Source organism: Zingiber officinale, chromosome 3A (genome assembly GCF_018446385.1).
Source record: "Zingiber officinale cultivar Zhangliang chromosome 3A, Zo_v1.1, whole genome shotgun sequence".
NCBI classification, from domain to species: Eukaryota; Viridiplantae; Streptophyta; class Magnoliopsida; order Zingiberales; family Zingiberaceae; genus Zingiber; species Zingiber officinale.
In genome coordinates, this window is record NC_055990.1 from 142,180,625 (window position 1) to 142,198,127 (window position 17,503).

Here is a 17,503-nt window from a genome sequence, read left to right on the forward strand (position 1 = left end):
GGCTAGATTCTACTAGGGCTGATTGATTCTCATCTGATCTTTTTTACTCCTCTTTTCAAAATTCAAATCTGCATCTCGAAGATACGGCACCATCTCAAAGCGCATTGCTATAACTAGACGGTGATCCCTCTTTTTTCTTATCGTAGAAGGCGGCGATCGAGAGGGGGTGATGGCGCCGAGCGGCGTGAAGAATTTCTATCGTCAGAAGAAGAAAGGGGGCGTGGCCAAGCCCTCCTCCAAGCGGAGCATCGCTGGGAAATCTCCCGTCCCGTCCCCGTTCCACGGTACTCTCTTACCTTCCGGGTTTCCTTTTTCCCATTTCTCACCATTAATGCTCTCTCTCTCTCTCAACCCTAAATCGACGACAGGTTCTGATGCGGAGCGCGATAAGGCATACCTGGCCGCAGGGATCGGCGAGGGGGACGACGAGAAGCTGCGGCAGTTCGATATGGACATGAGGTACGGCCCCGGCATCGGGCTCAGCCGGATGGATCGATGGGAGCGGGCGGACGCCATGGGGCTGAATCCACCCGCTGAAGTGGAGGCTATCCTGTTGAAATCGTCCGCTGCCGCCGCTGGATGCCTCTGGGATGCACGAATCTAAATTTAACACGTAAGTATAAAAAATAATTTCCTTTTTGCGTGCGCGGAGAAGGCATTTTGGTGATGCTGATTGCAGTCTCTGGCTGTTTTGGTGTTGATTTCCCTTCTCTTGCCTGTGTTCCTGTTGCTATGTTTCTTATGCTTAAGTAGGCTGGAATCGAAGTTTCTCTGCTCGAGAACATTGCTGATCTCGTTCTGTTGATTTCATCTTCTTACCTGAAATTCTTCGTGGTGCTCATTAGATTTTGGACATTTATAATAAGCATAAGATAGTTGTACCTTGCGCTTCATCGATCGTCCGTTCCGTTAACACCCTGTTTGGAATCCTATGGAATTGAATTCTTATGGTAATTGGAATTCAATTCCATAGTTTTGAATGAAATTTTGAGATGAATTTGATATGAAATTCAATTCTAATTCTATTCAAAACGTGAATAATAAATCAGACCTAAAATGGTCTGATTTGGATAGGAATTTACCATGAACAACTAAAATGACTTAATTACCCTTTTAACTTAAAACCCTTTTTTTCATCTGCCGACTCCCGTGCGCCACCTTCTTCATACTGCTGTCTTAACTGTGTGATCCGTTCTTCCTATTCTCTAATACTTAACTTGATTATTAAATGATTAGTTATGAAGATTGATCCTGTCCAAACCAGGAGTCAACGGACGCTGGGGATGTGGCGCTCCCTACTGGATCCTTGAATGCTCCGGCGAACCTGCAACAAAATCGAGCCGGGAGGGGTGTCCCGGCGACGGCCCTCCGACGCTCAAGTCAGGCGAGGAATAACAAAGAGGTGGCTTCAGAGATTCAGACCAGCGTACCTCCGGTGAAGAAATGGAGACCTTATATAGACCTCTCGAAGGAGCCTGGGCGCGCCAATCAAAGCAATCACCTGCTTTCGACCATGCCCAGGTATGTGTCTGTCAGAAGGGCATCCATAAGGTCATACCGATACTGTATCGACCTCTCCACCTGCTTTCGACCATGCCTAGGTATGTGTCTGTCAGAAGGGCATCCATAAGGCCATGCCGCTACTGTATCGACCTTTCCATGATGTGACGGCAAGACCTTCTATCGTGAAATCTTGTGTACAGCATAATCATCAGACATGCCTTTGCTGACATCCCATATCCCGAGTCGAACGAATAGGTCGCTCGGCTAACCTTTGTATCCTCGCCCTTATCCTGGCCGAACGGACCACCCGCCTTCGGTTCCAATGGGCGGACACCTTTCGGCCATTCCCTCCGCCATGGCGTAAACCCAAGCCTATGGCTAGGTTATCTCTGGCTCCGCTCGAACTGCTTGACGCGGCCATTACCCGCTTAGTCGACCCTCCATCCGCTCCTCGCGGATCCTTTGAAGTGGGTCCCCATTCTATCACGGATCACTTGCCTCCCCTTCAAGTCTAGTCGAAGGAGGCAGTGAGTCCGACTGACTGGACTATGTGTCCGAGCGGGCGGTCGTCGCCTTACCGTCGCTTATAATATCCCTTGAGTCGTTCGGCCTTTATGCCAAATTTAGCCGCTCGGCTCTTCATTTTGGATGTCTTGGCGCTCAACGTGGTTGTTTGCTTGTCTAAATCTTCTCGAAAATCACGCAAATCCTTTTCATTAAGTCGAAGCATGCGCGGTATGGGCGCATTAATTGCGCCTGATGACAGAGCGCCACGTGGCTCTTCTCGCGTGGCGGTGATGATCCGTACGATGGGACGCCGATTGTTTTGAAATGGACGGTTAGATGATGACCTCGTCTCTCGTGACCTGCATTCGACGGACGAGGCCAACCAGCCTCGTTCGCATAAAGCCTTCGTCTTCGCCCTTACGCCGCATTCTCTGTTCAATTGCGCGTCCTCCGTCGAAGGTGCCCACGGCTGCATCATTCCGGTTGTCCTAGTTCTTGCCTCTTGGTGGTTTTCGGCCTTCTGGTGATCCTCTCCGTTCATCTTCCCTCAGTAAGCTTCTCCCTTCCTTTCGTTCGGCCTTTCCCTTTCGCGGGGAACTCCTTTCGTCCCCTTGCTTGCGAACCTTTCTGTCCTCCGTTTTCGAGTTTCTTTCGGCTTCCTTCTTTCTTTTTCTTGGTACTTTAGTCATGGCGAGCACTTCCGTACCCGCTGTTGACGTTCATAGTCCCTGGTATATGACCATGGAGAGTAAATTTGACGAGGAGGGCGCTCGGCGTCTTGTTCGGACGTATGGACCATGAAATAATTATAGCCAGCCCGACCGATCGGCCTCATAACCCGCCGATCGGCACCATTTGTTTTTTCTGGACCAATTCGGGCGGCCTTAGATTTCCTATCCATCGTTTTGTTTTGGAAGTTTGTAATTATTTTCGCATCCCGCTCGACCAAGTGCCGAATTCCTTTAGGCTGCTGAGCGGGGTGGTCGTCCTCTTTAGGCTCAGTATCCCACTCGACCCCAAAATATTCCACTTCTTCTTCTACCCCAAACAATCCGAGTTGGGTACTTTTATTTTCCAAAGTAGAATAGGCTTCAAATTTTTTGAGAATATGCCGACCTCCAACAAGCACTGGAAGGAGTTCTTCTTCTATATACGACTTCCCGAGCGGCCAGCATTCAGAACCAAATGGCATACCGCTGTGCCGACCCACAGAAGCAATCCAGCCTACCTCCATGCGGCAAACTGGTTGTCCGGTCAGCGGTACAAAATCGACCAGTTGCTCCTCAAGGGGGTGTTGTACATTTTTGGATTATCTCCCGTTCGGGCCAATCTTCCCTACCGCATGGGTAAGGACTCTTTACTCACTTCGCCTTTTTTGTCTAACTGATTTTAATTTTTTCTACTACAGCTGAAGTCATGTGGCGCTCCAAGGCTACTGATCATCTGAAATTGAAAGTCGTGGAAATTGAGGCGGCTACCAAAAAAGAACTCGCCGAGCGGGGTCTAATCCCCAGCCGCCCGGCAGCTACAGGAGAGGGGGGGAAACAGTCCGCCCCTGAAACGGAAGTTACCCCAGCCGCTTCAACGGAGGTTGAGGCGGATCTTGTTTCCTCTGCTCCAGCAGAGCTGGGAGTCCCCCAGGCCGGGGATTCACCACTGGAAGTTCGGCGGAAACGTCGAAGGGACTCCAGCCTTCCGGCACCGATCGAGATCGCTTCGCCAGATCGCACGCCGTCGCAGATCAGGACCCCCGTGGCCTCGCCCACCGCACAGCCCTCTGGCTCTCCTCCACGGACTCGTCGTCGCTTACGACGGATGGGTGAGACTTTAACCATAGGGGAGTCCTCGGGCTAGGCGACTGCGGCTGAGGGAGTGCCGACCGACCACCCGACCATCAAGACTACCCTTCGATTCCCATCGGAGGAATATTTATTGTCTGCCGATCGGCCATCAAGCCCCGTTCATGAAATAACCTTGACGGGTCCGCTCGCCAAACTTTTCGAGGACGCCCAGATTCGGGTGGCCCTCATGACGCCCAAGCAGCTCGGCGATAATCACATGCAGCAGGCCACTCAGGTAGGTTCATTTTTCTTCCTGCGCCATGCTACTGTTTGGTTTCTGATTTTATTATTTCACTTACAGCACTAGGCGGAGCAAATCGCCACTAGCCATCGGCTGGCCGAGCTGGAGGATCTCATGGGAAAACTCCAAGTCTCGGGGGGTCCATCGGCCGAGCGGGAGAAACAAGCCCGCGAGGCCGAACAGAAGAAGGCCGCCGACCTGGCTACAGAGGTGGCTCGACTTGAAGAATTGGTGAAGAAACGCGACGCAGACGTGAAGCGCGCCAGTAGCCGGAAGAAGCGGGCGATCGCTGATCTGGACAAGATGAAAGTTGAAGTCCGAGCCCTAGATCAGCATTCCTAGAATCTGGAAGCCCAATTAACTGCCGAACGGGATGGGTGCTCAGCTGAACGCACTAAAGCGGAGGCGGCGCTCAGAAAGTACAAGGAGGGAGAGCCGAGTCGACTAGCAGCAGCGCGCCAAGAATACCTCCGCTCGGAGCGGTTCGGCGCAAAATTTGGTGGCAACGTCTCCTCAACTTTCGCCGAGGCGGTCAAGGTCACCATGGCGTACTTGAAGAAGGGAGGGCACCTTCCTGCTGACCTGAGCATTCCCTCTTCAGATCTGGCGGCTATGATTGACGATATCCCGGACGCCTTTTTTAATTTTGAGGACCCGGAGTGAGGCGAGTTCTTCCAAGTACTTTCTGTATTTCATCCGCTATGCGGATGTAAAATTTTTGTACGCGCCGTTCGGCATAGTTGTGTTCCTTTGCTTGTATTTTTGTTTGCCCTTCATTGCCCCCCCCCCTTTTTTTTGTCTGTTTGGTGCTTATCCGTAGAGTCAGTTAAGCTCCACGTGTTCCCCACTAGACGACCGATCGGGTTAATCAGTTGACTTGTTTTCCTCGAAATCGTTTAGCGCTTGGCTATGCTGTTTGCATTCAGTGAATGCGAAGTATTGGCAAACTGATGGCCAATCGGACTTAATCAACTTAGTACTCGCGAACGCTCGTTATTTGGCGTCCTTAGTTTCGTCCGGTAAGCTCACAGTCGCGGGCGCGGCTCTCGATCTTTAACGACGGGGCTCGTCGGCGCGGATATTTATAGCCGGTCGGCGCGGCTCTCGATCTTTAACGACGGAGCTCGTCGGCGCGGATATTTATAGCCGGTCGGCGCGGCTCTCGATCTTTAACGACGGAGCTCGTCGGCGCGGATATTTATAGCCCGGGCCCTCGATCTTTAACGACGGAGCTCGGCGGCCCGTTCGGCGCGACTCTCGATCTTTAACAACTCGTCGGTCTTGGCTCGTGGATTTATAGACGGCTCGTCTCCGGTTTCCGTACGGAGGGTTTATAGGCAGGACCGCCTCGATCTTTAACGATGGAGCTCGTCGATTTTAAGCGGTCGGAGCGGCTCTCGATCTTTAACGACGAGCTCGTCGGTTTTCCACTCGATTTTTATAGCCGGTCGGCTCTCGATCTTTAACGGAGCTCGTCGGCGCGGATATTTACGGCTCTCGATCTTTAACGACTGAGCTCGTCGGCGCGAATATTTATAGCCGGTCGGCGCGGCTCTCGATCTTAACGACGTAGCTCGGGGCGGATATTTATAGCCGGTCGGCTCTCGATCTTTAACGACTGAGCTCGTCGGCCTTCTTGACTGTGGATTTATAGACGCTCGTCTCCGGTTTCCGTAGGAGGGTTTATAGACCGTCTCGATCTTTAACGGAGCTCGTCGGCGCGGATATTTATAGCCTCGGCTCTCGATCTTTAACGACGGAGCTCGTCGGTTTCCCACTTTTATAGTCGGTCGGCGCGACTCTCGATCTTTAACGACTGAGCTCGTCGGACTTTCGGCGCGGCTCTCGATCTTTAACGGAGCTCGTCGGCGCGGATATTTATAGGCGCGGCTCTCGATCTTTAACGACGGAGCTCGTCGGCGGATATTTATAGCCACGGCCTCGATCTTTAACCACTGAGCTCGTCGGTCTCTGACTGTGGATTTATAGATGCTCTGTCTCCGCCACCTACGGAGGGTTTATAGGCCGGACCGTCTCGATCTTTAACGACCGAGCTCGTCGGTATTATCGGTCGGCGCGGCTCTCGATCTTTAACGACGGAGCTCGTCGGTTTTCCACTTTTTATAGCCGGTCGGTAGCGGCTCTCGATTTTAACGACGGAGCTCGTCGGTGCGGATAGCCGGTCGGCGCGGCTCTCGATCTTTAACGACGGAGCTCGTCGGCGCGGATATTTATAGCCGGTCGGCGCGGCTCTCGATCTTTAACGACGGAGCTCGTCGGTCTTCGGCTCAGGGATTTATAGACGCCGGCTCGTCTCCCGGTTTCCCGGCCGGAGGGTTTATAGACGCCGGACCGTCTCTCGATCTTTAACGACGGAGCTCGTCGGCGCGGATATTTATAGCCGGTCGGCGCGGCTCTCGATCTTTAACGACGGAGCTCGTCGGTTTTCCACTCGATTTTTATAGCCGGTCGGCGCGGCTCTCGATCTTTAACGACGGAGCTCGTCGGCGCGGATATTTATAGCCGGTCTGCGCGGCTCTCGATCTTTAACGACGGAGCTCGTCGGCGCGGATATTTATAGCCGGTCGGCGCGGGCCACTCCGTCGTACGGGATGGGTGATCGAAGGCAGGCCCCGACAGTCGCGGGTGTTGTGGGAGTCAGTATTATGGAAAGAGCAAAACATTGGGGTGGTCCATACCCTCTTTTTCTTCATCTTTGACCGCTCGGCCGCTACCTCTTGGACCACCGGGGACTTCGCATGATGTGTCCGGGATGCCTCAACTCTTGTCCTCTTGGTGGCTGATGGGCAACGGGCTGTTTCCGTTCGGCATGGGCCGGACGTTCGGCATGAGTTCCCTTCCGTCAGGCAGCCTCCGCTTCTTCCACGTTTATATACTCATTTGCCCGGTGTAGCATGTGGTCGTAGTCTCTGGGCGGTTTGCGAATGAGCACGCGGAAGAAGTCTCCTTCCACGAGGCCTTGCGTGAAGGCGTTTACCATTGTCTCCGAGGTTGCTGTGGGGATGTCCACCGCTACCTGATTAAATCGCTGTATATACGCCCGGAGAGATTCTCTTGGTTCTTGTTTGATGGTGAACAGGCTGACGCTTGTCCTTTGATAACGTCGGCTGCTCGCAAAGTGATGAAGAAATGTCGTTCGGAACTCCTGGAAACTAGTGATAGAGCCGTCCGGCAATCTCCGAAACCACCTATGTGCAGATTCCGATAGAGTGGTGAGAAATACCCGGCACTTTACGCCGTCGGAGTACTGATGCAAGGTGGTGGTGCTGTCGAACTTCCCCAAATGATCGTCGGGGTCGGTCGTCCCATTGTAAGCTCCGATCGGCGGTGGTGTGTAATATTTTGGTAACGGATCCCGATGTATGGCTTCAGAGAACTGTCGGTGAACCTGCTCGGGCGGTGCGTTCGCTCGGGGAGCTTTGCCCTTCCTATGATCCCGAACGGGAGGCTCATCAGATGAAGATCCTTGCTCCCCGTGAGCGGGCGCGATTTCTAGGGGAGTACGGAAGAGTGCCGGAGGGAACCCTCCTGTTGAAACATATTCCGGGCGGTCTGCTTGCGCCTGCTGAAGCCGAGGTTGTTTGCTGTTGCGCTCGCTCAGCTTGTGCTTTCTCCTTTTGCTGCGCCACTATCTTGGCTGCCCTCGCCTCGACTATAGCGTCTAACTCTTCTTGTGAGAGTACCACGGTATGTAGTCTTCCAGCCTCGTCCATTGCCTCTGCTCGGATGCAGGTGCGTTCCCACAGACGGCGCCAAATTGATCCCGCCCTGCTGGATCCTTGAATGCTCCGGCGAACCTGCAACAAAACCGAGCCGGGAGGGGTGTCCCGGCGACGGCCCTCCGACGCTCAAGTCAGGCGAGGAATAACAAAGAGGTGGCTTCAGAGATTCAGACCAGCGTACCTCCGGTAAAGAAATGGAGACCTTATATAGACCTCTCGAAGGAGCCTGGGCGCGCCAATCAAAGCAATCACCTGCTTTCGACCATGCCCAGGTATGGGTCTGTCAGAAGGGCATCCATAAGGTCATACCGATACTGTATCGACCTCTCCACCTGCTTTCGACCATGCCTTGGTATGAGTCTGTCAAAAGGGCATCCATAAGGCCATGCCGCTACTGTATCGACCTTTCCATGATGTGACGGCAAGACCTTCTATCGTGAAATCTTGTGTATAGCATAATCATCAGACATGCTTTTGCTGACATCCCATATCCCGAGCCGAACGAATAGGCCGCTCGGCTAACCTTTGTATCCTCGCCCTTATCCTGGCCGAACGGACCACCCACTCGGCCCTTCGGTTCCAGCCGGGCAGACACCCGCTCGGCCATTCAGTCCTCCCGCCTTGGCGTCGGAAACCCAAGCCTATGGCTAAGTTATCTCTGGCTCCGCTCGGACCTGCTCAACTGCTTAACGCGGCCATTACCCGCTTAGTCAGCCCTCCATCCGTCCTCAGGCTGGGACCCTTCAGGAAGTGGGTCCCCCATTCTTACCGCCGGATCAAAGATAAAATGGTAAATGTATAAGAATGGAATTCAAATCAAATAGATTTCAAATTAAGAAATTCAACTCAATTCTATTATTCACTAATTCATTCCAAACATAGAAATTGAATTCAATTCCGGTCAGAATTTAATTCTTAATGGAATTCAATTCAATTCCTTCACTTAAATTGTTTCCAAACAGGGTGTAAGGAAATAGTCCATTTTTTATTATTTTTAAAATATATTTGTATATTAAATAAAAGTAAACTTAGTTTCCTTGTAATTTTTTATTACTATTTCAAGATGTCCTTTTGGAGATGAATAGACATACGTAATAGAGGTGTAATTGAGCATAGTCAAATCGAACTCTTGAATATTTAAGTTTAATTTATTTATAATTGAACCGAGCTCGAGTTTTATTTAACGAATATATTCATGCCTCACGAACTTATTCAAACTTTTATCGAGTTTAAACGAATTTAATAAATATAAATTATAAATTTAATATTTATTAAAAATTAAATTATATATTTAAAAAAAATTATAATATTCTTATTAAAATTTATAATTTTATTCTAATAAATTTTTTAAATATATTTATCTATATATTTCTTAAATAGAGTGTAAAATATATAAATTTAATATCAAAATTATTATTATTTTATTTAAAAATTGATTCATGAGCTTAACGAATATGTTCACGAGCTAACCGGCCGAATACTATGAAGTTTGAGTTTGATTTATTTATTTTAATGAGTCTCATTAAACGAGCTTAAGTGAGTTTTTATCTAATCGAGTTTAGAATAACTCATGAACAACTTAGCCCATTTACACCCCTAGACATACGAATAGATACTCATGGAAATTTAGGGATTATTTTGACACTACATACAGAGTGTGAGTGTAGGATGATAAAATTTTAAATCATAGAAGTATTTCAAAAGGAGAAGCAAAAGTTCGTGGTGTAGAATAAAAATTTCTTTAGAAAAGATATAATTTTTATTACATGGGTATTAATTGCTTTATTCAAATAAAAAAATTGAATCTGAAAAATACTACATCTTTGATTTGGTTTGATAAATAGGCTAGTTGATTTAGTTAAAACTGATTGAATGGTAGTAGATTTGTAGTTTTATTTCAATTCAGTTATAGTATTTAAAAAATTTATAAGCTTCATAATTGGTTATTTAGCTTGATGTTTTGGCAGAGGACAGATTGTACAGTGAGTCCAAAAAATAATAAATTAATTTTTTTTTGTAAATTTTTTTTGTAAATTAATTTTGATTTATTTTTTACTCATTTCTAAATTCTCCCATTGTGATATGTGACAATTAAAATGAGCTCTCCTAATACACTGTGGGAGCCGCTCCTCAAATTTATGATTTTTTTTTAAAAAATAAATGATTTTATACCAACTACATGTCTTTTTTTTAAAAAAAAGTTTTTTTTTTAATTAAGAAAGACCCTTGAATAAGTTTTTAGAGTTTTTTCCCCCTTTTTTTTGACAGTGGAGAAATATTTGAGATTTTTTCTTTTGATGTGGAGTTAGGGGTGTCAATTCGGGTGGGTCGGGTCGGGTTGGGTCGGGTTGAGTTTTTTTTTTTTTTTTTTTAACCCAACCCGAACCCGACCCGAACCCGAGTTCAACCCAAAACACCTCAACCCGAACCCGAACCCGACCAACCCGATCAACCCGAACCCGACCCATATAACCCGAAAATCCGATTCAAAACGACTTTTTTGGGCTATTTTCCCTATAATTCTTCACTTTTATCTCAATATTCCATCATTATCATACAAACATGATATTAATATACATAAAAACATCTAAATTTTTAAAATAAAATTTGATTTAACTCTAAAAAAACCCACAAAACCCTATATTTAAGCCAACCCGGGTCAACCCGGGTCAACCCGAACCCAACCCGACCCAACCCGAAATTTTTTTACTCTCCAACCCTCCAACCCGAACCCGACCCGAACCCGAAAATGCCCAACCCGAACCCGATTTTTTTCGGGTCGACTCGGGTTGGGTCGTCGGGTCGGGTTCATTTTTGACACCCCTATGTGGAGTTGATTCGATGTTGTAGGGATAAAAAAAAAAATCTGCGAAAACTTTTTCCGTTGGAGATGCTGTAAAAGCATCAATAATGGACTTGTGACGTTATAATTTGAAGCTTATTAAAAGAGTTTAAAAGAGTTACTTATGGCTCGTGTTCAACTAAACCTCTTCTTAGCATGCATATAGAGCCATACCTGTTTGACGGGGTCTGAAACGTATATTAAAAAATAACTCTTTTATTATGATAACTAATAATAAAGTTCAATTTACAAATAACATATATACTAAATATATAAATAGATTAAAAAATATATATTACATTAATAAAAAGTTAATAAATATTTAAAATAATTATATAAACACTTCTAGGTGTATTAAAGATAAAAAAATTTATTAAATCTGTATAATTCAATTGTCGGACTCTTTCTTTCTCAATCAATAATATTGATAGCTCATTTAGTGTATCCTGTAATACTGAGACCAATGCAGTGGCCGCAAGCAGTAGCAAAGCGATAAGTAGTGACCACCATGCAATTAGGTTGCAATTACCACAAGCGACTGAGGTAGCGTGCGACAACCCCGCGCTACGCAATTAGGTCACGCGAGCAAAGGTCAATCGCCAGCTCACGTCGAGTGAGATAATCACTGCGAGAATCGATGCGATTAGTTGGCATAAATGATCCTTGTTGCACAATTAGGTTACAATTAGTGTCATGTGTTGCAAGATGAAGAAAATGGTCCAAGAAGAAGATTATGGTTACCTTTTATTCCGTAGATCCGTGCTTTGGTAGAAAGAACATTGTAGAAAAAATCGCGTGCAAAGAAGAGCAACATTGAAGAAGAAATTACGTGCAAAGAAGAGTCATGCGTCGATGTATGCCTCGGAGCCATGAGAATAGGTTTAACGACCATTTAAGATCCATGTCTCTCATTTTTTTAATATAATTAAAAAAAATGAGTCCTTCATTGAGCTGGGCCTAAGACGATTGATTATCTCTCTGACCTTATGAAAGTTACTACTCTACATACATGCTAAGAAGAAATAGACCTCTAAACTAACTAAATTCTTTTTAAAAATAGCTTATACAATATAGAAGTTATTATTACTTTTGAGATGAATTATTTTTAAAAATTATAGTTAATAGATTAATTTATAAGTGGCATAGTTAAGAAAGTTGTATATTTGTAGTATCGCATGACCACCTATTAACTTATATTTGTTATTTATGTATGTTCGGTTTTTACCTATAATGTATTTTTACAAGCTAAAGGATATTAGATATATAAAACTAAATTAATATTATTGGTATACTAAAAATTTCGATCTGATATATAATAACATACTGAAAATTCACTATATAAAATAAATAAATATCTTGAATAAATATGAATCAATGTTTTTCTGTTTCTAATAATTCAATAAAGATATTATTAAATTATAGTTACTCTTTACATAATTAAATTAATTTATTTTTTTGTTTGAATCTAATTGGTTGGTATAGTGTAATGTAATTGTATGTAATAATAAGAATATATATAAAATATAGAATATATTATGTAATGTAATATAAAAATCCTTTGAGATAAAATTTAATTAAAAATTATTTGTAAAATGGAAAATAGAATTTCAGAAAAAGAAAAATCGAGAAAGATAAAAATTAAAAAAAAACTAAAATCAATAAAATAAAACAAGATTTCAACAGATTTTGGGTTCATCACGAAATAAGAAATCCAATCCTGTTCATCAGATTTTGGGTTTCCGAGGCTCGGATCCCTAGGCAGGTTTTCCGTCTCAGTTGATTTTTTTCCTTCCTTTTGAATTTCTTTTGTTTATATTTCAACAGTCTTTTCATATCATTTTTTGTTTTTCTTGGAATAGATCTGGTCTGATCTTTTTTGGCCGCTGCTTTCGATCTTAAGCTTTGCTGCATATTAGAAGCGTTCTAGTAGAATTTGAATTTGGTTCTATAGCGCATGTTTTGCTTCTGTTTTGGGCGTTAAAAATTTCCTTTTCGATTCGAATCTACAGCGGAAGATGCAATTTTTAATTATTTTTTATCTGTTTGAGATCTTCGTGAGTGAAAGAAGGTTAAAAAGATTTGTTCAGTATCATCGAGAGTCGGTGCTTGTCCATTGTGAAAACATCTTATTCGTTTGCAATTATCTTTTAAATCTGTACAGAGTGTTTCGTCGTTGATTGAATCTATTGAATCTGTTGATCCAGTTCTGTGTCGGTTTTAGGTGGTGAGCCATGGTGAAGCGTAACAACGTTGTACCAAACAGGCATTTTAGGAAGCACTGGCAGAGCTATGCAAGAACCTGGTTCGATCAACCAGCTTGAAAGATTAGGCGACGCAATGGTGAACCATTCTTCTCGTACTCATCTCTCTTGTCAAGCCTTGTAGAAGAATATTTTTAGATTTTAGCTACAACATGCATGCATTCTCTTCATTTTAGCTTGTAACCTAAAATGATCTTTCATCTTTGGTTTATTTTCCTTGTTCCTACTGATAACATAATTCTTCATCGCAGCTCGCCAGAAGCTAAGAAAGCTGCGAAGATCTCCCCTTTGTCTAGTTGTTCAATGTCCAACACTCAAGTATAATACGAAGTCAAGAGCTGGGAGGGGGTTTACAATGGAGGAACTAAAGGTGCATAATCATTCATTTTATTATGATAATTTCCAGTTTTTTTTTTCAGATTGTATTTAACTATACTGAATTTTTAATTACCTTCACATGTGTTATTTCTGCACTGCCTCATGTTTCTTATAGAGATGCACAAACACAATTCTGACTTGACAAATTGGTTTCATATGGTTAAAGTCTATTGGATTGTATATGATTGAGAATTTATAAATCTAAATGTTTGAGCATTCATCTTGATATTATCTTATCCTGTCTGAAAGCGATGGATACGATATACAATGGTATGTGGCTCTGTTGTTACCTGAGAGTAGACTTCAAACTAGAGAAAAAAGAGCTCCTGTTTCTTCTCTACACACACCAGAGAGAGAGAGAGAGAAGGGAATATTAGAGCGAGAATCAGGGAGAGAGTCCCTGGCGCAGGACCTCCGACGCTTAATTCAATATGATATCCAAGTGAAAAGTGTATAAGGAGAATAATAATTGTGTGATGTCAAGTTTGTAAAAACGTAACGCATAAGTAAAAATGTATTGTGAATATATTTGGTGTTATGTTTGGTGATGGAAGATGTACAGTCTGGAAGATGTGCAGTCATCCTCCGAGGAATCTCTTGTTACCGGTATATGAATCGCTTCTTATAACTTCTACCATCAATGAGATAGTTGAAAAAATATGCCGTAAGAATATCAAGTGATAGAAATTGTATAGCCACCCTTCAAGGAAGGTTCCATCATACGTATATGCTATAGCAGCAAAATATTATCTGACAAGTAATTGTTATTTTTTGATGAGTTGTTGTGATTCCCTAATAATGTTGTCCCCCGGAGATATCTCGACTGGATCTTTAGCCGACCGCCTGTATACTGTGATACTTGTTTTTGAAGAGGGGGAGCCAAGCCCTGAGAGATTGGATTATCACATTGGGCTGATCGGCCATTTGTCACGAGACTTGCCCCTGAAATGTTAACCTGTGAGTCCGACCGGTTCTATGTCCAAGTAGGTTTGTACTGAGAATTGTCTCATACATTTGCCTTATATATCAGTGGGGGCATTGAACCTCGTAAACCCAACTAGCGTTGTGATCGACCGACCATAGTCTAGGAAGTTCGATAAGCTCTGGGGGCGACTGACCATATACTGAGAGTTACCTTAGTGTTGTAAGATAGAGAACTATGTCCTATACTCGACCGACCTTTGGGCGGCCCGGACATATGTTGAGAGTCGTATTAATGTTGAGAAATGGGGAGCTATGCTCTGTAATCTTGACTGGGCCTTTGGGCCTGACCGGATGGTATGTTGAGAGACGTTCAAAATAGGAGTTAAGACTCATAAGTCCGATCGACCTATGGGCTGACTGGCTATACACTGAATGAACATAAATGGAGCACTAGATCTTTGCAAGTCCGATCGGCTCTTAGCTTGACCATCCTCATATTGAAGATCTTAGCATTGAGAAGTGAGGAACTAAGTTCCGTTGAGAGTGATGCTATGATCACTACCTCATCTTAACTTTGACCTCATCTTACCTTGACTATGATTATGACATCATCTTTGGATCCACTTATAATGTACCATATCACTATCCTCTCGATAACATCACATCAACACAATATATTAAGTTCGTTAATCGTTTTGAAATTTGTCCTGTTATCGATTGAACCAATTTAACTATGCAAATAGGCCTCGCTTATTCCGCAGCCTTTGTATTTTACGAAAACAAGCATTTGCTCTCGCTGCCCATTTGATTTTTTCTTTTAGAATTAAGCTTAAATAGAAGCCTGCATTCTTCTCATATACCATCGAAGATACATATCTAGGTACACGAGTATTCTAAGCTTTACAATGCATATATTTGCTGTGAATTTCTTATTATACTAAGGGCGCATTTGGTTTGAGGTTATAGCTGATAACGTTGGTAGATTATCAACTATGAATTTGTTTGGGTTAAGTAATGTGATTCCCGGTAGTACAACATCTTTGTCATGTCAACAATCGGGGAATATCTCATAATCGGAAAACCTTGATAGGCTTATGTTTTTCACGATTCCGAAGTTAACAACAATTTTTTTTTTCAAAATTATCCTCGAGATGAGCACGCGACGCGACTACGGAGAATCGAGGTCAACCGTCGCTGAGATGGAGCATCGACATGCGGAAGAAGAATTAAAAGTTTTAATTAAATATCTAAATTTATTTTAATTCAATTTTAAAATATATATAAACTTATTTTAAATTTTAAAAATTATAAATCAATTATATTTATTTATTATATATATTATCGACTTATTAATTAATAATAATAATATTATTAATATTGTTAATTTAATTTATTCTAAAAAATTAATCCAATAAACTAAGGTTAATATATAAATGTTAAATTAGATTATAACATTACTTAAATTGAACTAAATAATATTAAGATTATATTAATCACATAATTCAAGAACAATATTAAGATTATGTTAATCACATAATTAAAGTTATGCATGATAACATGAATTAAATACACCCTGAATGCATGCAAAAAGCCCTCAAAGATTAATCTGACTTCATATGATACACAACAATATCCATATGATACCTTATTCTTTTATCTGTACAAATCACTAAATTGTTCCCTTGATATATGAAATGTGTACTTTCATTGCATGGTGCCAAATAGACGAATATACTCGTCACCAACGCCTCCGTCAAAAAGAAAGTCAATACAGAACAATATGCTAAACGTTTTTGCATGCTGCTGAATTCAGCAATCATTGTGAAGAAATATGATTGCATGTGCGTTTTCTCATAACTTGAAGTCAGAAATTTTCAATAGTAATTTGTTCTTCTTGCGATATCTTGGAGCTCTCAGTGAGGAGAATGTTGTGAGAAGTTTTTGTCAGTGTTGTTATTGGTCTATAAACAACACTGACAAAAAACCGATCCCTGGAAGGCCTCCAAGCTAATGCGCAAAGATTAAAGACACACAAAGCCAAACTTATTATCTTCCCCAGGCGCGCTCACAAGCGCGAGGCTGAAGAAGGCTGCCGGGCAGAGAAAGAAGAGAAGAAATGATATTTCCTCATTCTGATTTTTGAAATCTCAGTTACGGATTGCTCTTTCTAAGATTAGATCTTCTGGTCCAGAATTTTTTGGATTAGAGGAGACCCTGCATGTTTATTGGTGGGATGAACTGGACCTCATCTATTTAACAGGTAGGGTATAGTCCATCCATCCAATGAACATGTAAGGATCCATGATTGATCCAGGGATCTTGGACCAGAGGATCCATGCCCACTCTATGTAGAAGCTGACCATTGATTCCTGGCTTGTTCATGCCTTCACACTTTGAAGGCAATTATTATGCTAGAAAAGAACTAAATTCAAGCTTTGTCAGTTTAAATTTATTGAATTATTTTTCTTGAGTTGCTTGGCTCAAGATTTCAAATTTTAATGTAATTGTTCGAAAATGAGCTTTATTGATTAAATTTTATTATGTTATTATTTTTACATTTAGTGTTTTTTAAATAGTTACTGGTAATTTATTATTTTTACTAGTGTGATCGTACACACGCGTTGCGTGTATAATATAATAATATATAAATTATTTGGGTTTTTGAAAATCCGAATTGTTTGGATTTTCTAGTTGGGTTTTTGAAAATCCGAATTGTTTGGATTTTCTAGTGTCACGTTAGAGTTGCGTGTGTAATATAATAATATATAAATTATGTAATATAATAATATATAAATTATTTGGGTTTTTGAAAATATGAATTGTTTGGATTTTCTAGTGTCACGTTAGAGAATCCCAGCAATAAACTATTGTAATGAGCTTCCCTATGCAAAAAATTATTTTAATTTAATATTATACTTATCTTATCTTAATAAAAGAAATTAAGAAAAGTATATTTTTTAACATCGTCGGTCTAAAATATTTATAGAAGCTTCTTTGATCATAGTGTTATCAATTCTAAGATGTGGGACTAAAGAGAACTATATTTTTTATATAAACAACCAAAGAAAATTACTAATAAATCTTGGAATTATTTTTAGTGTGAATAGAAAAAAGGACAGTAACGTAAATTCATTTTAGACTTCACCAAAATTAGTTAGTAAAGGGGGGAGACTTTTAATAAAATAGTAAGATTAAGTCTTTAATTTATTAAATCTATGACATCTAACAATCAGATAATAAATCTCCGTTGAATAGATTAGCAA

The 17,503-nt window shown here is 42.5% G+C and overlaps 1 protein-coding gene across 4 annotated transcripts; it reads left to right on the forward strand.

Annotated features, from left to right (window-relative positions):
- The first annotated feature begins 120 nt into the window (after positions 1-120).
- LOC122052590 (DNA polymerase delta subunit 4-like) lies at positions 121-13,768 on the forward strand. 4 transcript variants are annotated; one of them, XR_006132056.1, is made up of 5 exons: positions 121-284; positions 369-613; positions 12,899-13,017; positions 13,190-13,308; positions 13,566-13,768. XR_006132056.1 is itself a non-coding variant. In XM_042614181.1 (2 exons), exons 1-2 carry the CDS (start codon positions 170-172, stop codon positions 602-604), a joined length of 351 nt encoding a protein of 116 aa, XP_042470115.1. In that variant the 5' UTR covers positions 122-169; the 3' UTR covers positions 605-791. The 4 variants fall into 4 exon arrangements, 1 of the variants encoding a protein (XP_042470115.1); XR_006132057.1 differs by lacking the exon at positions 13,566-13,768 and having other exon boundaries at positions 12,882-13,017; positions 13,190-13,411; XR_006132055.1 differs by lacking the exon at positions 13,566-13,768 and having other exon boundaries at positions 13,190-13,411.
- The last annotated feature ends 3,735 nt before the right edge of the window (positions 13,769-17,503 follow it).

Bases quoted from the DNA above. Each gene is read 5' to 3' on its own strand.
- LOC122052590 (XM_042614181.1), top strand. From the start codon at position 170: ATGGCGCCGAGCGGCGTGAAGAATTTCTATCGTCAGAAGAAGAAAGGG. The intron at 285-368 runs GTACTCTCTTAC...AATCGACGACAG, and splicing joins CGTCCCGTCCCCGTTCCACG to GTTCTGATGCGGAGCGCGAT.